We start from the raw sequence: 25,151 nt of genomic DNA, 5'->3' as shown, positions 1-25,151 counted from the left end.
CGCATGCATTTGTTTATTTATTGGTTTACATGTATGCATGTAGCCATCTTTTCACAGAAGCTATTGACCTGAATTACATGTCATTTTCATTGATGATTTGCCTTCATCCAAGGGCAGTCCCATTAGAGTTTGAGAGCAATTGGGACAATGATCACGGTTTAAGTCACGAAAAGGTCCAAATCGTTTTTACATCATAATGCGGTCAGTTTTAACCCGATTGATGTCAAACCAACACCAAACATTTTCAACTCCCTATCCTCTGATATACCACACGATGCAGTGACGTCATTAGTGTGGGGTAGCAGTTGGGGGGGGGGGGGGGGGGGGTTGGTCAAAGGTCAGGTGGGAGTCACACGCAAGTTGTAAAATGCATGTAAATCTGTGTCAAACCATGATAAGATGAATCAATTCAAATGACCAACAATGCGACGACCAATATGGTTGTCACTACTTTAGCATTGCCTGTTATGTAAACCTTGTTGATTACTACATCTGCTTTATTTCGACTTAAGGTCAAAATCTCCGACATCACTTCATCCAAATGACAATTAGAGAAGTTCCACCATATTTTGGAACAAGAATATTGCATACATAGTGAACAATGCAAATGTATCACTACAGGTCAAATCAATACTGATCCAGATGTGGCCATGAGTCACTATTTTCTGTTTCTTCCTGACAGATTCACAGACATATGAATGAGGCATCCCAATATAAGACTTGAGGTGTGAAGGCTGTGACATGTGTGCGTGTGTGCAGCCTATACACAAACCCATATGGCTGCGACAACTCTGAAAACCTCTTAGAATTAAGTGACAGCTGCAAAGGATCACGAAGCCACACAGTCAGAAATTAAATTCCTGGGTTGGAGAGCGGTTGGAGAGCGGGGGAATGGCAGCACAGACACGAGAGGCTTGGGGAAATAGGATGTTGTGACACAGAGACAAGAGCTCTGATTCATGTCTTGGCATCACTATCCAACACGGACACTACCACTGTGCACCACGTATGAGGTAAACGGTGAGAAAGATCTTTTTTTTTTTTTTTTTTTTAAGTTTATTCAAGTAAAAATGTTTTCACAAGACTTTACACTGAATTCTAAATCTGAGAGGAGAAAGAATACTTGCATTATTATATGCATGGAAAAACAGACATTTCTATATACATGCACTCGGTCAAAGGGAATCTCGGTCAGCTAGGCTTTCGGCCTTGGTGCAGTCGTATGGTTTCCACCACTGTGAAAACTGCAGGACTTTTTCCTCTGATCGTCAAAGTTTTCTCTGATCATCTTTCTCCACCTTCGAGGCTCCAAGTCCATCATGCCTCCGACCACCTCCTGCGAACGAAAGTCAGGTTCATCATATTAAACTTCTCGGGGTGAAATTAACATAAATAATTCCGGTTGTCACTGATGCCGGACTTCCAACACATAACACAGGACCACGGCATTCGACACCTTTCGTTCAGTGTAACATTCCGCGCCCGTCTCTGGCCCATTTCACAGAGGAACAGCTTTTTCAAACCACCAGGCGGCCAGCGGTTTCTCAGCAAACCCTTCAGGTGGTTTTCCGCTGTAGCGGTCCTGTTCTTCGGATGCATTGTGAAAGAAGTATGGTCCAATTAGCCGGCTGCCAGACACGGCGAACACAAACCCCAGCTTTGGGTGTTTTCTTTCACGCTCTCGTATGATTGTTCCTAAATTTGACAGTTGTATCGATTCAGCCGCCCAGAGAGACGAAAGATTGACGTGTCAATGAATCACAAGTTCTCCACCAGTCGCGGGGAGTCTAAATCTTGTGCTGGAAGCATGTGGACATGAACTTTCCTGGACTCTGCTCGGGCAGCAGCAGTGTTTTCAACTAGCCGGCCTTAACTTTGCTATTGACTGTGTAAACAAGGGTGACACTGACCACTGTGGCAGCCACAGTGACCTTTTTTGGGACACGCAGTATATGGAACGCACCAGTGGCACTGTGAGGTTTCAAATGAGGATGAATTAAAAATGATTGCAAATAAAAAGCTTTAGAACGTACAATTACACGCAACTGACCTTGCCAAAGTATTGGGGGAACTTCTGCTCGTTCTCAATGACATGAGCGTAACCTCCCTGAAGCCCAAAGTCCACAGCAAAGTATGGCAGACCTCGAGGAACCTGATGGAGTTCAATGAAGAAAAGAAAAGACAATACGAACAGGTCGGATGTTAAAACATATTAGAAAATGGAATGAAAGACAAGAAAAGTTCAGAGGAGCAGGTTATGAGAAAAGTAAAAAAAAAAAAAAAAAGGACAGAATCATATATAATGAGGAAGAGCGCTCACAGCTTTGCGAATGTTCTTGGAGGAGAGGTCGACGACCTTCTTGTTCATGGCCCACTCCTCATCACACTCCATGATCGCTTTCTGGAGACACACAGACGGGTTATCACAGCGTTTCGTTGATTTCAAACATACCACATCATCACAGCCACTCAGAATAAACACATTAAACAGGAGACGGTGGATACCTTGAAGTAAATCGGGGCCATGTCGCCGAGCTCTTTGGGAAGCGGGATACACTCCAGGACCATGTGTCGGCGTCTGCGTGGGTTCATGTGTGTTTCCATGAACACGCAGTCCAGCTCCTGGGACTCAAACATTCGCACCAGGGTACGCCGGAACAGCTGAGGACAGCAGAGCGGCAGCAGAGGTGAGCTCAGCTAAAAATGAAAGCTGCGAACGTACGAACCGCTGCAGTGGAAACAGAACTGACAGACGAACCTGCATTTCTGACCAGATGTCCTCGTCCAATCCCGTGGCAGAGCAGTGATGCTGCAGAGGACAGATGAGACAGTGTCCTTCGGTCATAGACACTCCTGCAGGCAGACTGAGATACACCTGAAGACAGAAAAACAAGACGTCAAACGACATCCGCAGAAGATGGAGACGAATTGATAAAAGCTTATAGATATGTGCCTCACATAAAGAAAATTACGATCCAGTATAAAATTTTATTTTCATTGCAACTATATGGATACACAAACTTTTATCATTTATAATCACTTCATTTCTGTATCTTATAAGACACAAAATATTCGGATAACCTTTTAATAACTTTTATACCTTGATTCAGTCAGTTAATCTAATGAAGTGATGTAAACAAATGGACTGTGGGACAGAAGACGGACGTCTGTGTATCAATTCTGGAATTTATTCCAAGCTATGTTTTCTCTGCCAGAAGAAAAGGTTCAAAATGAATTAAAGTGAAGAAAGAGTGAAGGTTCAGTCAATCCCCACTGGTTTCAGAAACTAATACAAGTGCATCTCGATATATTGGAACATGATTGCCTTGCCAATGTATTTGTTATTTATTTACAGTAGTAACAAATGAACAAGCATTTCTGTGACAATTATGAAGCTTAAGAAAAATTTTACAAATTTGAGATCCTATAATATTGTTCATCTTAAATACTACATGTCTTATTTTTATTACACTTAAGTTAAAGGTACAGTACGAGTAATAAAACTGCCAACAGAGATTAAATATTTCAGTTTGTGTGCGATGCATGTAAATTATACTAAAATGCACAAATAAAAAAGGTCTCAATGAATTGCGGACAATCGTCAGAGAGGAGAAGTTTCCTTGTCCGTTGCCATTTGAAATTCCTCACCTTGCTCCCTATGGCCACGACGAGATGTTTCTGGAGCTCGCTGCTGCTGAAGCAGTGTTGGCATTTATCCATGGAGGCAGCCAGCCTCCTACTCTCCCCGATGGCTCTGCTCCTCATCCTCTCCTCCTCCCTCCCTTCGCCCTCCCGCTGAGCCGCGCTCGACACAAACATGTCATCCAGCGTGTAGTTGTCGCCATCCGTCTTGCCCATCATCTGAGGAGTGGAGAAGGAAACAACAGAGGAGAGAGACAGTGGGAGGAAAGGGAAAAAAAAAAAGAGAGAGATGAGCATGTGTAATGGAAGTATGTTCATTCTTGGTCAGACCTGACATGGTTCCTCTCTCCATGAAATGAGACGGAGCAACAGACCAGTGAAATAGTCCTGATCTGTGCTGATGCTAATTCTGATGTTCACGATGAAAAGAGATGAGATGTACAAGACAAGAGTGTCTGTGCTCTCACATTTCACATCAACATGTTTTTCTCATGGTGAATAACAGTTATAAATAGGGGGACGACACCATAATTTAGGCTTTGCCAGTGCCGTTCCTTATCAGAACTGATCAAGATGCTCTCAAGCATCTGGCCTTGGTTTGAGTCCGTGTCGGACTCTTTCTGCATGGAGTCTGCAGATCTTCCCTGTGCATGCATGGGTATGCATGGTTTCCCCTCACAGTCCAAAAATTGGACTTTTGGATGAATAGGCGACTCTATATTGGCTCTAGATTGCACACGATTGTCACAATTTGAAATGAGACGACATGGATGTTTTCTAGTTTTGAGCCTTTCATCTCAAACTCCATTGAAGAATTACTCTGGATGTCATAAGATGGAAAGAAATGGACCAAACTAATTTTTTCATCTGCTTTGGGCTCGTTGGTTGTTCTCAGGCGTGCCGATACCGACTTGTACACGAGTAAACAGTGCGAGGCAGGACGCCAGGAATCGACGCTGGTGTTTCAACGTCTTGTCACCATGGCGACAAGGCAACAGGTTGAAATGTGTGCGTGCGAGAGAAACTGAGCGAGAGGCAAGCATGGATGAGGTGTGCATATGACTGGCTGTGGGGGAGTGAGTGTGTGAGTGAATGAAAATTGGATTACTTTCCTGACCGTGTGTGTGTGTAAATGACTGCATTTAAGTGAGTAGCCACACATATGGCAATTGGCCAAGGCAGTGTTATTTTCTTACACACGTGTCATCACACACACACTGACACTTCTAGACTAATTAGGCCGTCATGCTCGTAATGATGTAATTCTTGATGCAATATGAAGACACTGTAAAGATTGACTTATGACTGCATTTAAAAAAAAAATGAATTAGGATTGCAACCACCAGCATCATGTTACTGGGAGCTCCAACCATTTTATTTGCAGCTGCTTTCCAATGTCGTCACAAGCATTTATTTTTTTGGTCTTCTTCCAACAACCACTCGCATTTAAAGGAACAAGACTTGGTAACCAAGGAAATTGGGAAGCTGGAAAATCTGTGTCTGGGGGTCTTTATTGTGCTTTGTGATGCAGGTTTGACAGACATTATCACAATAAAGACATAAACAAGCACTCGTAGGAGCAGATGAAATCACTTTAGGTGAAAGGTGTGTGTTATTTTTCCATCTCTTGCACACCACACTGTAAGTGTTTGAGATGTTTGAAGGTGTACAGGAGGATGTTATACTTCCGGCTGGATCATCAAGACTATTGGTCCTCCCAATTGTCAATCATTCTGGTGACGTAAGGCCGTCGTACGTGCTCGTCCCTGGGTAGCGTGGATCTATTAGTTTTCACTTTCTGCGCATAGCGCGCTTTCAGGTGTGTATGGTGAGCTACGCCTTCAGCGAGCTCGCAGTTCTCACCGGGTACTTGAAAATGGCAGAGGGTCGCAAGAGAAAAAGTGTCTTCGAAGTGTATGAGAAGAAGAGAAAGGCTTGGGAAGAGAGAAACAAGACCAGAGTTGTTTTTGGGAGATTCTTTCACACGATGGCGTGCGCTGAAAGCCCAGGTGGGCTTCCCACTGACGCTTCAGTCGCCAAGTTTCTACTCCACAGGTAAAGTTTGGCATTCTATTTGGAGAAAATCCATTTCAAATCACTTCCAGTCAAAGTTATCTACGTCTATATTGTAACTTTCCAGGGTTGATTAGTTTGTTTTGTAATTTGCATCGTCAGTAGTTATTACGGTGAGCTTGTGTGAGCGATGTGAGTGACGCCGACTTGTAAAACAGAGCGTGCACGAGGAGAACTGGGCTCGTGCACGTCTCTCGCACACGTTTTAGTAGCTTTCCGTCTCGGGAGCAGGTAGAGCGTTGCGCACCGTGCATTTTTTCAAAAGGTGGAGAGGGCGGTCCTTTCCTAAAATTCGGGAAAAATCCTCCTGTACACCTTTAAGTAAAACCTCTGATACTATACAAACTTTTCCAGGAAAAGCCCCTGGGTCAGGGGAATTGTTTTCCCAACGCAATTCTTTCTTTGTGAATCTTATTTGTTTGGAAGTGTGAAAATAAATGTAAAGTTAAAATACATCATTAAAAATTTAATAAAATAAAATAATCCATCCTAGACATCCTCCTGCACGACTCGACAAGCCTGGTGTCAAATCGCAGGCGCAACTTTTTTTGGAACAGTCTTCTCCAAAGGAAGGCGTGCAAAGTGGCCTTTCAGGGAGGGAGAAAGCTGAAACATCCACAAGCTAAAATGCTCAATTTTGGATGACATGAAAGGCAAACTGAAGAGCAGCAATTTCAAAATTTTATTTCTGTAAAGCTACAATCATAATGTTTAAGAAAATGACCTTAATGGAGCTTGCAAAAAAAAAAAAAAAAAGACCTTTAGATGTCTGTGAAAAAGCCGTGACCATCTGCTCTTTCAAATGTATTCCATCTCATATGAGATTTTGGGCTGAATTATCAAGCAGTGGGTCAGCAGTTCTGGAGATATCCATCACTCTGGACCCAACAGTGAGTTGAACAGACACACTGGGTCGCCTGGCTTCACCGTCTTTTAGCCAAACCATCTGGATTACAAAACACCCACATTTACAAACCAAGTTCTTCTTTGGATTTTGTAAACTGAAACCAAATTTTACAATTATATTAAAGAAGAAAAAAAAGGCAAGCCATTAAAACCAAGAGAACCACTGAGAAGCCTGCTCCTGTGAAATAGAGAGCTGGTAGGGATACAACAGGCTGAGACGAGGAGGGAATACAGATTAGTAAAAATGGAGAAGAAGATGGACAGACAGATAGAGGGATTAGACAGATAATTACAGAAGGAGCAAAAGGGATCTGGAGGAAGTGCCGGCGAGGGAAGTGTGGTGTGATGTGTAGATAAATACAGTTCAGTCGCTTGTTAACATCGTCAATCTATAGCTGTGATTAGTAGTGGTATTTATAGAAGCCTTGCCATGGTAACTGTAGATGTATTTTTAGTGTCTTTTTTTTTTGTAGCTGCAGAATGTGTGTGTATGTGTGAGCACACATGTGTATCGATTCAATGAGAGAGGCTGTGGCCTGTCTGAGTGAGCACAAGGGAAATCAGAGAAAAGAAGAACATGGACAGTTTAAATATGTCTTTTTATTGCCATGGAGCTCTCTCTCTCTCTCTCTCTCTCCTCTCTCTCTCTCCTCTCTCTCTCTTCTCTCTCTCTCTCTCTCTCTCTCTCTCTCTCTCTCCTCTCTCTCTCTCTCTCTCTCTCTCTCTCTCTCTCTCTCTCTCTCTCTCTCTTCTCTCTCTCTCTCTCTCTCTCTCTCTCTCTCTCTCTCTCTCTCTCTCTCTCTCTCTCTCTCTCTCTCTCTCTCTCTCTCTCTCTCTCTCTCTCTCTCTCTCTCTCTCTCTCTCTCTCTCTCTCTCTCTCTCTCTCTCTCTCTCTCTCTCTCTCGTACAATTACAGAATATTAATACGACTCATATTCCCATTAATCCGGAGAGAAAAAAAAAAGCTGAGAAGAAGGCGCAAGAAGAAAACTGTTTTTTGGCTCCTGGGAAAGTGCAGCAGTCTGGAGAACTGCTGATAGACTGACACACACCACCACAACCTGCCAATACCAATCTGCTGCTGCACGTCTATTTCAAGTTCACGGTGGAGTGAAAGAGTGGTAGTAGTGGAGAGAAAGAGACAGTGACTCAATAGCATCAGTGTGGTAGAGAAAGTATGCATAGCCTCCATTAATGGACTCCGTTAAAGTATTTCAATGGAAACAATCATAAATCCACCTCATGTTATATAGTTCCATGTGCCACTACGACACATATCGCTGTGGTGTAAATTGACTAATAAGTTCATAAATACGATTAATCCCACGAGATAATCTAAGCAACATTTGTCACACACTATTTGTAGCAGGTGCTCAGTTCCAAGGTGATCCGAGGTTGAGGCTGTGCAATATTTTGGTCTGATATGGGCCAGATAAGAGCCATAAATTCATGACATATGACACGCGGGTCACAACACGGTCATTTTTCATTACTTGTGTCGGGAGAATGGCCGAAAAAGAGCAACAACCTCCACCTGTCATGAAAAGGAGATAATCTGTTCATTTATCCTTCACCTCTTTAAACTGACGGCTGTGCCGTGAAGGAACCTCACAGCAGCAAACTATTTCGTCTTGCACATCAGCACTGCTATACAGAATAGACAGTTCAAGCCTCCTGTGATGGCCAGGTTGTGTACTGCTTACCTTGGCAGCCATGCGAGAGTAAAGGGCGTTCTGATCCTGCGCCGAGCTCATCTTCTCCCTCCTCACCATCTCCTGCAGACCACACCGTCATCGTCCTGGAAGTAGCGCACACGCTCTCCATCAACATGGGTTTCGATCTGGAGAAAGAAGACAGACGACAAGGATGTAAACAACAAAGCCAAAAGGGATGAACGACATGGGAAAGAGAGGAGTGACACATGAAAACTAGGACAACTGTGTCGGCTGGTACCATAAGGTATACTCAATTCTGATCAATGTGAATAAGAAAAAGAGAGTAAAAGAGTGAGCCTCTTTAGACATCTATAATGAAATGAAAATGGAGTGGAGAGGTTTTTTTTCCCACATATTTTAACTTGAAGATAGATGGAGCTGTGTTGGCTTAATTCCCTGACAGAAAACATCTTAAATTGTCTTCTTACCGGCTTCTTCTTTCGCCGTCCTCCATGGGGTTCCTGCGGTCCGGACGGAGCCTTCACTGGCCAGGCCCGGCCGGACGGGTCGCTTCTGAAGAGCAGGACTTCCTGCTCGTCACTGGAACGACCTGCAACCTATAAAAGAATAACCAGGACCATTTTTAGGTTTATTTATGTCAGTGCACAAAGGCATTTCCTTCTTCTTTGTTCTGAGGTTGCCAAACTGATAATAAGTTTCCATGGCACCATATCCCATTTCTTTCTTGCTCCACCAACCATCTTAATGTTTTCCGTCACTAAATCCATGAATCTTCTCTGTGGTCCAATATACCGACCCTCGCTCACCAGCACGAGTCCAAAACTCCTCAATCTGACCTCTCCACTCAACTGTAGCCGCCCCTTTGATCAGTTCATTTTTAATTCCGCCCATCCTGTGTGGTTCCAAAAAGCCAGCTCAACATCACCTTTCCAGCCTCACGTCTTCATATGATCAATTTTGAGTCAGAAAAGTAAACACATTGCAACGTATAAAGAAATGTGGAGCTTGTTGAAACCATTTTAAACATATTGATAGAATATGAATATGAAGAAATGCTGTATGTATGCCGACATAAATGTTATGCTAATGTTGCATTTGAAGAGATGAATACATTAGCGGCATGGTGGTGCGCTCTCTCGGCTCACATCACAAACATATTCGGTTCAAGCCCAGTGATATTCCTTTCTGCTGTTCTAAGTGGATTCTGTAATGTTCTCTCTGCCGTTTCCTGCCCTTATCCCATAAACTGTTTTTTGGGGGGTTTTTTTTTAAGTGCGCCTGCCTCACATAGATTACTATCTCAGGCAACGGTTTATCAAAACTATTTTTCTTCCGCCCATTTGCTGAGATCACAACACAAAAAGCACAGCAAAACGTGTGGAAATTTGGGGAATACTGTGCTAGGACCTAAATAAACAGCTTTGTATTGCAGTGTGCTGTATTAGTGCTGTATTAGCTCCTGTTAAGCACCCAGCAAAGACCAATGTGGCCAAATAAAAGAGTATAAGCTGCCTAAATATCTTTTTACACCTCAGTGAAACCTTATTTCAAAAGGAGGAGTCAATAAAATGTATCATATTCATAAAAAAACAAATGGCCTAACATAAAAAGTCTGCTTTAACAGCCTGTAAAAGAATAAAGTCAAACCTGGCAAGAGGAGAGAAAGGCAAGAATTGAGACTGAGGTAGGAGTAGCAGAGAACATATGAAAATGACTACATACAGCGCAGCCACTGAATACAAGGCAACAAGAGTCAACATACGAAACGGTGAAGAAAAGCCACAAGTGTCCACCAACAAGACACATTGGAAGGGTCTCAAATGAGTGCAAATCAACAGCACTTCATCTTCAGAGTCTCTGAAGCACCCCTCAGCTGAAGAGCGCATTAAAACCAAGAATGATGGTATTTTCTCCAAAACCTTGAGATGTATTTCACCTCGGCCCTTTTGTTTGGACAGGAGGCCTGTCTGGCCATAAATGTGCTCCATCTTGCAGATGATGATATCCATGCTTGCTTTATAAATAAAGACCGATTTCCATGTTTTGTCTAATGTTGACTGGAGCCTGCTCCTGTCAGAAAGACTCCACCATTCAAATAAATGTAGAAAAGTGTGTGTGTGTGTGTGCGCGTGTGCGTGTGTGTGTGTGTGTGTGGCCACACACAGCGAAGCTGGGATGTCCAAGCACAGCCGTGACTCTCTAAAACCGCCTGTACAACAGACGCCAGCACGTTGACACAAATATACCTTCTCAGTGTCACTCTGCCCGTCTCCAGCCGGCGGTCTAATGTTTCAAACTGACACACTACCATGAGGCCGCACTCCGCCTCACCCCTCGTAGGGAAGCGTTGATCAACACACATTTGGTTCTCACTGGGACGACTTGAGGTGCTGAACAGTAGCAGCTTCCAGACAGGCCGCACAGGGATTTTAAATAAATTGTCCTTAAAACACAATCAGATGTAACTTGAAAGAGTTTAGTCACGTCCAAAGAGAAGTTTTACTGTTCGGATAATGAGAAAAAAGGAGGATGTCAAAACCAGCTGTGTTCAACCAATAATGTTTGGATTTGCTCCTGCACTGTGAGAGAAGAAAATAACTTGTCAATTAGATTAAACTTGAAAGTGTGCGTTTTATGGTAAGGGCCGTCTGCTTGTAGAGGAGCATCTTGGAAGAACAGTTCAATATTCCTGTACTTAAATGAAATATTTAAAGTTGCACAGTTAGAATTTATCTATTCTAAATCAAATTTCGTCTGGGATTGACTCCAGCGCCCCACCACCCTGAACTAAATAAACTGGATATTACAATGATGGATGGAAGATGAAATAAAATGTTAAAATATATTCATTCTGTATCATTTTAACTTAAAAGTCAAGAGAAATCGAAAACGCAGTCTCCCACAATCTTACATTTCCTTCATTGTTTTCTTAATGAGGGAAAGTATGATTGCTTATTATAAATACTTCTATGGCTGCAACTTTATAAAATACTATTACAGACAAACATCTGTGTGGTATGGATCATATCAGGGAATATAAGTGATGAATCATGTGTATATTTGATTTGTATTTCAGATTATATCCATCCATTTGTGTTTCATTATAACATCCAGTATCAAAGTGCACATAATGTGCATTTTAGTGTGAAGTCTCTGCAAAACGGCCCTGAAGATCCAGCTGCAACTGGGATTTCAACAAAGGTTACACACACTCAAGGTCAACAATTTATGCGCCACCAGAGTGAACTGGTACTGTTAAACCAGATTTCAAAATGAGCCCATGACATCGTCTCCAAGTAGATTATAAAACAGTCCTGAAGCACAAGTTATATTTATATACTTTAATGATGTTCAGTTTTTGTTTTTGTTTTTACTGTTAAAAGTAACCTGGTAGTTTGATGGTGCACGAGATAAAAACAAAGTTCCTGATCTGAAGCCTCCTGCCCTGATCCATCTTCACTGAGTGGATCTCCGTCTTATTAATCTGTCCTCTCTCCTCTCTCCTCTCTCCTCTCCTGGAACAGCAGAAAGCTGCCACCTCTGAGCCTGGTTCTCCATTCCTGTTCGGGGTGTTTCCTTTCCACCCTCGCTTACGAATCCGTTGTATTTGGCAGTATATAAATGAAGTTGAATTGAACTGAACTGAACACGGTTTCAATACATACCTGGTTGGTTTTAGATGCTTCTTGGAGCGTCTTTCTGGCAGCATGGCGCTCCTTCGCTTTTTGAGCCGCCTCCAGTTGGGATTTCAGCTTCTCAATCATGGCCTGCAATACACAAACGTCAACACATTAATAGCATACACATTTAAGATCGCGGACTATATTGACAAAATTATTAAAAGAAGTACATCAATGTCTTTAAGCTAAATATTTTTTAAAGTATTAGAATTAAGGTTTCTAACATAATCTTGGATTTTTATTATTATTTCTTTTTATTTAGTTTCAAAACTAAACTAAACTTTCAAGCAGTGCAAGCACATTTATCTAACCAGGAAAATAAAACCCATTGAGATCAAGATCTCTTTGACAAGTGAGACCTGGTCAAGAGGTCTGCAGCACACTTCACATTATTAGACAACAGAGACAATAGTTAAAGTGAGATAGTGATGATTTTCATAGACAAAATTCAAAAGATAAAATGCAGAGTTTTAAGGCAAATTAGAATAAAGTGCAATAACATTTTGAGGCACATTCTTTAAGCGTAAAAACTTTAAAAGCACATGTAGAATCACTTGAGCCACATTGCCGTGACAATGTTTTTATAAGTACAGGACAACAATGTCCAAACAACAACCAAGAAATATGAGTACATGGATAGAAAGTGACTCAGGAATGTCGGGTTAATTGCTTCGTTATGTTGGGAGATTCCTCATGTCAGGTAATACTTACGGCTGTGTGTTCGCGTTAGTGTAACGCACAACTCTGACACCTTCTAAAAGAGACTCTCAGCATTAACATGTGAAAACTGATGGAGGAGGCGGGAACACAGATCAATGTTTCAAATTAACGGTTCCCCTGCTGGGCTGCTAAAGGTATGCAAACAAGCGAGTTGCAGGAATAACGCCGATGGAAGGCAAATCAGCAGCAACTACACTCTATACAGTATACTACATGTTGCTACAGCCAGTTCAACTTAACTTCACCCTGAAAGAAAGAAACTCATAATAATGAGGTAATAATGTGGTAATACAGGTGACTAACCAACAGTTTGGTCTATGTCAGGAGTGTCAAACATAAGGCTTGTGGGTCAAAACTGTCCCGCAGTGCCGGCAACATGCACACAGAATGCTGCAAAGTGCAACAGCTATAGAAGTAGTATTTGGACATTTCGCTGTTTTTTGCACCAGAAAGCATCAATAAAATTAGCTTTATGTTGAGATTGTTGTAGTTTCCTGTACTCGTTGTTTGATTTTGCAAAAACCTACTTGGCACCATATAAATTACATTTTTCTGCCCCGGCCCACTCAAGATGAAGTCGTACTTTACATCAAAGTAACTACTAACAAGTTTGATATTCATTATAATATTTTATCTAAAGAGGCCTCATGAAGTGTTTCCATATTTTAAGTTGTTGGTGACTCATTAGAGAAATAAAATGCTCTTTACATTGCGGCAGACCACCAACATGAGCCAGAAACCCTTTAATTGACGAGTTTTCGTCCCAAATCCCGCACAAGTAGTAGTTTTTGGCTGGATGCTGGACTTAATATTCCATGGATACTTTGAGATAACTGGTCAGGCTTTATGCACTCTGTACCTGTCATAACTTTTTGCGATTTGCATTGAAGTTTATTTCATAATTTATCTCATTCAAACTTCCCCCAATAAATATCTTATGAAAAATGTTTGTTGAAAAAACAACGGACAGTTTTACCCTTCACTTGTTTCTTATGATTCTGAGAGCGTCTCAACATTAGTAGGGCGATTCTGAAGATCAAAAATAATAATAAATCTCACCGTATTGCCCATAATCTCAGCTTTTATCATCTTGGACCCCAGTTTGTTCATCTCGTCCTCGGACATCAATGGAGCCTCCTCTTCTTGCTCAACATCATCCTCACTTTCACTCCGACTCCTGACACAAATGGGAATTTACAGGTTACAATAAAAAAAACAAATGAAGCTGATAAATATAAATAAGAAAAGAAACTCAAGAGTAAGTAACCAACTTCGTGAGAAGACAAAGATTCACAAATCGATGATGCCACCACTGACACTCAACCAACCTTTGCTCCAGTTCTCCCACATCTTCCTGCAAGCAAGTGGAATCGGTGACTCAATAACTCCACCCTGATCATAGCAGCGTTAAAATCCTCTAATGGGAAACTTATTTGTGAAGTTTTTAATTTAACCGCTTACTTGTCTTGCATCTGAACTCTCTGGCAGTGTTTATCCCGTGATGATTCATTTGCATCTTTTCCCTCCCTCTCATTGATCATTACAGCCTTTGCCTGGGAGGATGTGAACTGCAGCCCAGGAAGCATCGTTCTAGGCTATTACACTTCTCACAGGATCATTTCATTCTGCTACCGCACTGTCGACTCATTTCATGCCGCAGGGGCTCTGGGTGGTGGTTTACGCAAACAACTTAGCCTAATGAGGCAAAACATGGAAGCACCAAGACGGTTTCACAGAGCGAGGATGCTCGTCAACAGAGACGCACAGTGTGTTGAACTGTAGGAGTGTTTTCAATATGGTGGCCTTTAAGACATTTTACTTTTACCATTTCTTTTCAGTCCATATTTCAATTTGCAGTCGAGGGGAAAATACAGGTTTTCTTTAAATGATCAGTAACTAAGACGATGTGACAATCACACACAGAAAATGTGTTCCTGTGTAACCAATGAGTGAATTTTCCAGCATGATAAATGTAAAAGCTCAAAATCAACCCAGAGGCCAGGCCAGGCACGTTTCATGCATACAAGAGGACAAATCGACCAAAGAGAAAGGGTCAATATTGAATTTCTGTAACAGAACGTGGTAGCAACAGCACTGGAAGTAAACACTATTCAAACTAACCACCCGCTATCTATGGCTTTATGTGGGAACTAAGAAAAACACAACCTGTTGAAACGCTGAACTCTCATACACCTCTTAGAAGTGTGTATGAATGTATTGTAAATGTCAACAAGCCATAAGTAAACCACCATTGTGGTTTACTTATGGAATATGGAATCTAAGAACTACTAAGAGCTAAATCTTATATATCTAACATCAACCAAAATGTACAAGTTAGATTACATCTGGTACGTGTCGTCTTTAGAGCTAATGAAAGGCTGGAAGCCCCGATTTTAAAATCCAACTAATGTGACCCAAGTTTTAAAAAAAAAATGTTTACTTCTGGTGGAGAATTTCTATACAACAGGCTCACAGTTCAGATATCTGAGGGGTTGGGGGGGTTCCAGGGATTACAAAAGTAATGTCTAAAAGCAGATAAGGTCGTCATGCATTGACGAATCAAGTAAATATGTGAAGAGACTGCCCAGATCAATGGAAAGATTAGTGTAAAACCTCTGTAAAGGAGAATTACAAAGACATAACGTATAGAAAAATCAAATATAACATTGACGTGCGAGTACCTCTTGAACCGTATGTCAGCAACATGTGACCTCTGAATACAAACTGATTTCCTTTCACTAGTAAAGACTGAATCATTTCTATGTAGGAGTGTATTTGGTTCACAGTTTTCATTACCATTATGAGTCCCACAAAAATATAATAAAACTAAAAATTTTTAGAAATCCCAGTGGAGTATTGAACACCTACATTAATAGAATAGAAATAAAATACACAGCAGCTTACTTAGGTGTACAGCATCCCAAATACGACACTTTTGTAGCTTGTGTCAAAACAATCATCTGTTCAAACACAACTGAACCATTCCATAATCTCTGCAGCACTTATCCACTTTCACATCACAGAAAAAAACTCTTCTTCTCAGGGCAACAAAAATAAAAAAGTGTGAAACCTTGACAGCTCGGCTGGTTGGAGAGCCGTTTTCTCAGTATGCCTCTGGGTTTCCTGTGGTGGTTTTGTAAAGCTGTCAGATTCTGGAGTGCTGCTCTTTTTCCAGGTGGGAGCACTGCTGCTGCTGCTGCTGCTCCGTGGGCCCGAGTCCTCGTCGTCAGAACTGGGTTTCAGGAATCCTGCAGAGGACCGTGCAGGAGGACGGAGGCGACTTGGTGCTGCACAGGGGAACAAGTCATGAAACTGTTCAAATCCGTTTAAACCTGCCAAAACTACACTTTAGCATTTCAAACGTTCAATTGTCAATTATTACGAGAAAAAAAGAAAACAGAACTTTGTCATTACAGCAGCACTTCTGCAGTAAGACAACACATTAATAGAATGTTCAATTCAACATTTCATCAAATATTTTTCAAATGATCTTTTTCCTGAATGACTTTCAGAACCTTCAACTAAAATGTCATTTCTGTTTCTCTGGCACTATAAAAATCAGCCCACCTATCAGTTTCTCATCTGCTTATTTGCTTTGCTTCATTACTTTTGTGATGATGGCATGTCTTTCTGCAGCTCCAGGTTGTAGACGGGACAGGTGAGAGAAGATTCAGGGTGCAATTTCAAAAAAGAAATAAAAGAAAAGAATGTGTTTTCCTTTCCCCAACATGCCCAATACTTTCATGGACTCGTGTAACTGATGCTTATTTCTATTGAAAAATATGCATATTAAATAGAAATATGATGCAAGTGTACTTAGGACAACATGGAATATTTAAAGGGATGAAATTAACGTTGAAAAAGCTAATGATTTTAGCAAGCTTGACAGTTGCAGGCCGAACAAATAATCCCACCGGATGTCAACAAAAGAACCTTTCCCTGTGGATTTTATTTTGAAGGCAAAAGTTAATCAAAATTTGCTGCCGAGTGTCAGACAAGGTGGGAGGGCGATCGCTCAATTCCTCATTCAAGTCATAGTGTTTGTTCTCTTTGAGAAGCGTCTCGATACCAAATGCAATGATGCACAACCCAGTGAGGGACGTATAACAAAATGTTGCGACACAAACTCACCTTCATTACCGTCCTCATCTTCTGTGGGTTTGAGGAAACGACCTTGTAGTGACCCGAGTGAGAGCGGTCGTTTACTCCAACTTTGTTCAGATGATGCTGATGCTGACCGACCCGATTCCTCCTTCTCTCTGTTGTGCCCTCCATCGTCATCCCTATATCTATTCCTTTCTTTCTGCCTATCCCTCTGTCTTTCTCGCTCGTGATCGCAGTCTCTTCCATCCCTCTCCCTGCGTCTTTCTCTCTCCCGTTCTCTCTCTCGATACTCCTCAACATCTTGACCCCTCGCTTCCTCTTTACCTCGATACTTCTCTCTCTCCTCGTCTCTTCCAGCAGTGCGTCTCTCTCTGTCTCGGGACGGTAAGTCTCTATCTCTTTCATTTCTTCTCCATCGGTCTCTGCCTTCTGTCTCTTCCTCTTTTCTCCTCCATCTGGTCTCTTCTTCTCTTCTCCAGCTGCCTCTGGCTGGGCCATCTCCCCCTCTCCTCTGCTCATACACAGCTTCCTCGGCTTCAGCAAGCCTCTGCTGAAATTCCTCCATGGACTGCAAAAGGAGAAATATAAGACTTATTATTAATAATTTCTCAAGTGTGGAATTCAGATTTTGACTAACAACCAATCTGTTTTAGGAGCCGTGCTTAATAACGCCAATCTGGCCATGACACAACGAGCGAGTACGTGTGTGAGGCACGCGTACATCAAACGTCAATATTAGCCGATGTTTTGATCGGCGAAGTGGGTTTTTCATTTGATTGCATGCAGCTGTAATCAGTCCTCACTCCGTATCTCTCAGACACCACGTCGTTGAGACTGCGCTGCTCCCGCTCCGCCTGCTCCTTCATCCTCTGGTAGCTCTTCTTCAGCCAGCTAAAACCGCCATCATTTACCACCGGGCCTGTGGAGACGCATTGGGGGGAAAAACTTGTTTCAAGAAATACAGTACAAATGAACAGATTGAAGAGAAGTCTAAAGGGGCGTGTCATTTGTTTTTTGGGACAAAATTTATATTTTACCTTCTGGACATATTGCTCCCCTTCAGTGGGATACATGTATTGCACCTACTTCTGCCAACACATCAGCCCTGTTGTTCCAGTAACAACTTATCTAATTCTTTTTTTAAGAACTTTACAATGTTCAGAGACAAAAGTCCCCACAAAGAATCAAGACCTGATATCTGTGAACAATATATATGTGTTTGATTCTTCCTTGCTGTTAAAATAAACAACAGGGAGGCCCTTTCACCTCGAGAGGAAACAGTATTTATAGTGAAGTACTCACTAATTTCTAAAAATTGTACTGCCCTTCAACACACCGACACACTCCAGAAATAGACACGTATACACACAAAGAAAATGATTTTACATTGATTAAAAAAAAATTCAGAAATGTAAATCACAGACCTCAACACAGTCTACAAAGGAATGACAGAAGCAGATAGGTGGGAAAGATAAGATATTGAAGCTTACTGACTAATACATTATTTGACAGACATTTTCCACACGCGATACAGAAAAAATTAATCAAATCCTTACACATTATGTAAGCATGTATTATATTATTATGTATGTTTAGCCAGGGAAATTGTTAATCAAAATTCTTCAAATAAAATGGGCCCAATTGTAGATTATATTTGAATTTATTTTTGAAAAGAGTTTACAGAGCCAACCAATGAAACCGTAATTTAAGTGAGTATGATGAAAAATGATCAAAGATGGTAAAAAGAGGCATGCTGATGCAGAAGTGAGTATTGAACAGAGTACAACCGAAAGTTTAATGTGAAACCCTATGCATATCTAACATCAAGAATAAATTATAAGTTAGATCAAGTATTTCCAGAATAATCTGGGACACAATGATTAAACTAAAGTATGAAAGGAGTATGTGAAATGCAATAATAACCATGACCACCAAAGTTGCACACCAGTTATTCTTTTATTATCAGTAGAGGTGAATAAGAACTCAAACGTCAGATAAAGTTCAATTCTGAGGTGTGAAGATCGTTTTCAACAAGCTAAAAGCTTTATTATAAAAACTATTACTACCTTTTTTAACCGCAGTACCCGCAATCTCCTCTGGGGGCAGACCTGTTCCTCCATCTTTCCAATATGGGTTCAGCTCCAGTTTGTGCAAACCAGCCTGAGCAAACGGAGCCAAACAAAAACATTCTAATCAGTACTCAGAATAACAAATGAGAATTAAGATGAAGAAAGCTACAAAAAAGTTGCACACAAAAAAGTCCCCCTAAAGTCACCTGCCACATTGATTTTATAAACACACACCTGTTCAATGGCCTGAGCCTTTGCTCGCTCTTCCTCTTTCTGCCGATCTTTCTCTGCTCTTCTCTCCGAGGTGGAAGTGGTTTTCATTGCCAAGAAATCAAAGGTCATCCATTCGTCTCTCTAAAAGTCAAAGACAAACCAGTTACAAGCAAAAACAGCAGCACACTGCACACAAAAAGCAGATGATGTCAATAAAGGTGATAGGTCTTATACACAAAAATAGACAAATATTGGAAAAAATCCCCCCCAAGATTTGATGGATTTTGCAGTCACATATGATTTGTGACAAAAAAAAAATGTAACACTGTTCTGATGAGATACACTGACAGTTAGTACTGATAATGTGATTACCTGGACACTCTGGGCTGGACTGAGCTTGTTCTCTGAAGGCTCAGAGGCATCCGTAATTTTCCAAGCTTTGGTGGTTTGTGTCTGAGACTGAGCTTCAACCCACTCATCCGCTGAGCCCTGATGTGTTGGGGGGGGTAAATAAACAAAAGTTGAATGTATAACACAGTACAATATCCACGCAAACTTCAACACATTTCCTTTTCATTCTATAGGAAAAACAACAGGATTCATACACAATATTTTTCATCACCTCATTGCAAGACGTTATGTTATTAGTTTAGCGGTCACGGAGACAGGCAGAATGACTCCATAACCAATCGAGATGATTTTTAATGATCCCCTTGCAGAAATGATCGGGGACTTGCGACTGGGATCAAGGGCTTTGTGCAGGGGCCCATTGTGTTAACCTTTCAGATCCGTTCCCGCAAACCAGCAAACACAAGTTTGATTTTCTAACTTCCAGGCTGCCCATGAATTAATTAAAAGACTTATGCACCGAAAACTGAACATTAATCACCTCTGAGCTGTCATTGGAGCCATCTCCCGTTTCAGATGCCTTCTTCTCCTTTTTGGCCTTCTTCTTTTTCTTTTTAGATTTCTTGTCTTTCTTTTTTTTTACTTTATCAGACGCTTCCTGGAAGAGATGAAGATGGAGGGATTGTAAAGGACACAAGGGGTAACTTTTTTTGCTCCTTGCTGCCACAATTAAGATAACAAATAAAAATGAGTTTATAAAAAGGTACGGTCTACAAAAAAAGATTTCCCGTGTCTCCTCTTGTTTTTAATAGTGACATTGACAGAAGAAGTGTAGCATGTTGCACCACAGTGACAATGTTTTGTAATGACATACATGATATATCAATCCAACAATTTGCCAACTTCTAACAATGACTCTCAGGTCTCAGATCTGTGTACAAGCCTTGCTCATTCTGATTACGTGTACGAGAAAGAAAATATCCTACTTCCTCGATCTGCTGCAGCCTCTCGTTGATCTCAGGGAGCATCCATGTGTCTTCCCCCCTCTGCCTCTTTAGTTGCTTCTTTCTCTCCTCCTTCTCATACTGCTTTTTGGCCTGGGCGACATGAAATAAAAGTTAAAAAAACCCAGCATGAAGAGAAACTTGAACACATCAACATTTGAACGTTCTGATTTGTCAACCTGTAGAGAAGTGTAATACACAAGGCGTACTAAAATGCTCAAGTAAAAGTTGCTATTACAGAGATGCTACTGTCATAATGAACAGAGCGATAGATGCTACTGCCACGAAGGTATAGATAACAGCTCTGGCATTCAAATATTTAACCACCAAATGTCCTGACGAACTTAGAAATATATATTTGAAAACAGTGAGTCATAAAAAGTGACTTCCGCTTCAGATTAAGGAAAAAACAATCAGACACAGCCACAGTCTTTGCTTTGGCCAAATGAACCACAGGTGAGCTCAGCAGATAATGTGGCTTCTGCCTCCAATGATCATCTGCAGGACGTATCGCCCACCTGCTCTCTGAGAGGAAAAGTCAACACGCTGCAGTTAAAAGATAGCACGCAAATGGCAAACTGTGTACATATGCAATTACAGCAACGAGGTTGCTGCGGCCTTGAAACTGAATTGCTGCGATCGAGACATAAAACATGCATGAAACACAGCAGCAGCTCTCCTATCTGCCTCACTCAGTGTGTTTGTTCTGCAATTACATGCCTGCAATCAGACAGATTACCCGGGATTATAAGATCCATGTGACAGCTGGCTCTTGGAGACCGAAGAAAACAGACGTAAAAAAAACATTAGTTTGAATCAAGGAGTAAAAGAAGACCTCGGTTCAGTGACGGACGTCATGCACGTAAAACAAACGGTGGCTGCTAGCCTAGCTAGCCTGCTAGCTTTCAACTGGGAAAAACATGGAGAAAATATTTAACGATTCGTGAGAGCATCAAAACACGAGGCCAACGGACACCCCTGTTGTTTCCGATACTAACTGCTCGTACCTTTTCTAACGCCTCTTGTCGCGCCTGTCGTTTATCAGCCTTTCTTTCATCGATGCTGCTTGAACTCTCGAAACTGACTCCGGAGGCCGCCATGACACCTCCGTCAACGTTACGTTGACGTCATCATACGTCGCCGTGACGTGACAGGTTAATTTGTGGGAGTTGTAGTCCAGAGGAGGAAACACTATAAAGTACAAACCGATTAGACCAATAAAACTGACGTTGTTTGTGAGGAAAATCATGAATAATCCAACGTTTAACGCTAGATTATCTTTCACACTTTTTAAAATAGCATTTACCTCTTAGCTCTTAACAAGAAATAACAAAATACAGATTAAGTTTGATGATGTATTTCACTGCTGTGATGTTGTGTGCACAATCATGCCCCGTCCCCAAGTATTCTGAGCAAAACTCTATATAAAATGGTATTTTTCCACCATTAAAGCTACAGCTAATACACAATCATAATGTCGTTCAAATCTGATTTCCTTTTTCTAATTCTCACTTCAGTATTTAACCATCCAACCTTGTTATTCTCGAATGTGCCCATTACTTCACCTCACTTTGTTTGTTTCATATTTGTTTGGCAAAAAATTTGAAAACGTCACTGAAACTTTGATTAGTCACAGCAGTAGCCAAATCAGAATGACACACTGATACATCTTTGTTCACCTCCTCCCAGCGGCGGGCTGCAAAACTAGCCTTCACATATCCTAAGTGCTGTCTCGAGAAATATGTTGTAACCTGTCTGTGTTGATGCTAAATGTGCCTGAGGTGGATTTTTTTTCCCACAATTACAGACTGTGCTCCTTTTAGAGCACAGTCTGTAATCTGCCTCTTTTTCCCTCCTCTCCTCACCTCATTCTTCTTTCCCCCAAACTTTCTATGCATTTTCGTTGTACCTGTTACTATGACAATAAAGATGATTCTGATTCTGATTCTGATTCTGATTCTGATTCTGATTCTGATTCTGTATCAAAGACCTGATAACAAGTCTGATGGCCACGTTTTTAACCTCATGACAAGTCAACTGAGCCTCATCTTTGTCTCAGGGTGCAGTGAAAGACATTTCTCAGGCTGTTCACAGGCTTCACGGATGCCAGTGGGATTTGGACTCTTCTCACAGAGATCAAGGTCCTCCTGGATTTAGCTGGCTTGAATCTCATTCATGACCATGTAATGAGCCTTTTCAGGGCCTGGCATGAACCCCTGGCACCCTGGCACACGCACAGACTGCCCATGATTCCATCGGAGAATTGATTCTGTCCCAAATCAAATGTCTATTGACTTCTGGCAGCTGATTTTAAATGTCTTGTACACTTCAAATCAATAAGCTACACATGAGGAAGGGATATCATCTGATTTTGATTATCACTCAAAATGTCAAGTTACAATATGGTTCAACAACAACATTCAAATAGTTTTTATTTGTTTTTATCTCTCTCACACTCTTACACCCACCCACACACACACACACACACACACACACACACACACACACACACACACACACACACACACACACACACACACACACACACACACACACACACACACACACTCAGCTTCACCTCAATCAATAAGCCGCAGTCGATACGAGCCACCAAGCCCTCCCCACCTTAATGTGTTTGTCTCTGTGGGTCCCAGAGGACTGAAGAGCCGCCGACCAATAACTCCCTGCCACCGAGGAGCCACAACAAATAACCATGCTTCACTCTCCCGACATCAATACTCCATTATCCGACCATTCATTCTGTCTTTTAGCCGTTTGGTAAAACACATCCTGGAAACAGTAATTGTGTGAACAGCTGTGGCAGAATGAATGGGTATAAAGTTATAAATCAGGTTTATTGCAAAATGTTAATTACCACTCTGTCAAAACTGGAACGTGTTACTTGTTCATTTAGTCATCATTGAGGATGAAAGAGCTTGAATCCCCAACCCCCAACTCTCACATTTTCTCACTCCGAGTAGTGATTTTAGGTCAATGTCTTGCTAATGATTCTCTCATTAAGATATTCATGTTATTAGCTCTTGGGATCTCATAGCAATTCTTGTAATGCTAATAAAATGTTTTTAATTTTAAATAGTTGCTAAGCCTTTGTATAATAATGTCTGCAAATATCAAAGCTGTGACACTACTGATTTTGTTGTTCACCTGTTTTTATGTTCTTAATTCATTTTCATTACACACACTGATAATTATCATGTCAACGTTCCATTTTTTCAAAATGTCTGAAAGTGTTGCTGGCTTACGGTCTCATTTTATTATCTTTGAAAAGGGTGAAGTAGCTTTATGCATTTCAATCTTTGATCTGGAGAAGGGTGAATTTATGCTTTTTACTTGCTAACCTTAGGTTAAAGTCACTCTGGCTTCCTTACAAGACAGATTAAGTCAAAGGAGGCAGTAGATTTCTTAATATAAAACTTCTTTATAATAATTATGGCACATTGTCTCTCAGGAGGGCTGCCTGAAGCCAAACACTTGTGGACTTGCCCATTTTCATCAACATACAAAAGCAGGATCCGTCCAAATAAATGTAGGAGAGAGTACTTCAGGGTCTCTGTCGAGTCTAAGAAATGTCTCATTATGGTTTTCTCTGACAACCTCAGAGCGGACAAAACCTCGGGCTCTTGTTAACACCAGCTCAGACAATTACCTATGACCATGAGGTTCTCATTCTGTGAGATAGGTTTTACTTTATTTCTTTCTTTTTTTTCAAACCCACTGCTTGAAAACCTTTGCTTTTCAGCTTGAACGAGTTTGGATCACCAGGAAAAAAAAGATTGTGATGTTGCATTATACAGAGTAAGCTTAAAACCAGGGTGTCTTAAGATTTACTCCCTTCATTTTCATTTGTGGATTTCTTGGGCAGTATAATTTTCCAACATAAGTAATTGTGTGTTTTTATGCTGTATAATACAAACTCTGATGATATGGCACTGATCATGCAAGTTAATACAATTTAAAGACCTTAATAGACAATTGACAGGGTGAACAAAAGACAAACCAAGTCGACAAAAGGCAAATGATCAATATACAGAATTAATTGATTTCATTCATAATTAAAAATACCTGTACGAAACCACAAAAAAAAGTTTCCCAGAATGCTGAGACAACTAAGGCAAAGTATGACTGAAGGAATGCAGAGTTTACAAAAGTAATTTAATTAGAATTACAGATTATTGTGCAGAGAAAAACAAACACTGGTGGAAGTAGAAGTCCTCATTTTAGCTCTTTGTTCAAGGAAAGGGGTTAAAGTTGTCAAATATACTCAAGAATGTAATTTTTTTCTACATTACTTTGCTAGAAAAGGTTCTTTTAATGGCACATTGGACATTTTTGGTAGTGATTGGTGTCATTTGTACACATATACACACATAACTGTCAGTGTGGATTTGGCAGCTTCATCATTATTAAAGATCATGATTCACCAATTGAATCATAGTGAGGTGGACATCAAATCTTTTTTTTTCCCTTCACTAAAAAAATAGGTAATGTGGTGGGATATTATATGAACCACTCTGAATTCCAATTAAACTTTATTTTTCAAACAGAAAGAGGAAGCTTTGCACTTAAACACTATTGATGAGACTTTATCACTTCTGACTGTATCAACCACTGCCACAGCAAACTTCAGTATAGAGAACTGTGACATTCAGCTGCTTTGATCCCTTCACTGCAAGTTTGAATCATAATCCATGAGGT

General features: G+C 41.0%; 1 protein-coding gene across 1 annotated transcript; it reads right to left on the bottom strand.

Moving 5' to 3' along the window:
- Positions 1-1,119: 1,119 nt before the first annotated feature.
- Positions 1,120-21,535, bottom strand: cwf19l2 (CWF19 like cell cycle control factor 2; the record flags this gene model as incomplete). The annotated part of the gene is given in 21 exon segments (XM_080502743.1): positions 1,120-1,252; positions 1,255-1,336; positions 2,051-2,152; positions 2,321-2,401; positions 2,506-2,661; positions 2,759-2,875; positions 3,649-3,861; positions 8,325-8,407; positions 8,410-8,461; positions 8,765-8,893; positions 11,963-12,064; positions 13,757-13,874; positions 15,768-15,984; positions 16,829-17,369; positions 17,605-17,720; positions 18,868-18,961; positions 19,105-19,224; positions 19,456-19,572; positions 19,973-20,089; positions 20,418-20,528; positions 21,443-21,535. Coding segments are annotated over 21 exon segments (2,838 nt in total). The 3' UTR covers positions 1,120-1,175.
- Positions 21,536-25,151: the final 3,616 nt, after the last annotated feature.

This window comes from Blennius ocellaris, assembly GCF_963422515.1.
Source record: "Blennius ocellaris genome assembly, chromosome: 2".
Taxonomy (NCBI): domain Eukaryota; kingdom Metazoa; phylum Chordata; class Actinopteri; order Blenniiformes; family Blenniidae; genus Blennius; species Blennius ocellaris.
Note: the sequence above shows the minus strand (reverse complement) of the source record. Positions and strands in the feature narration are given on the sequence as shown.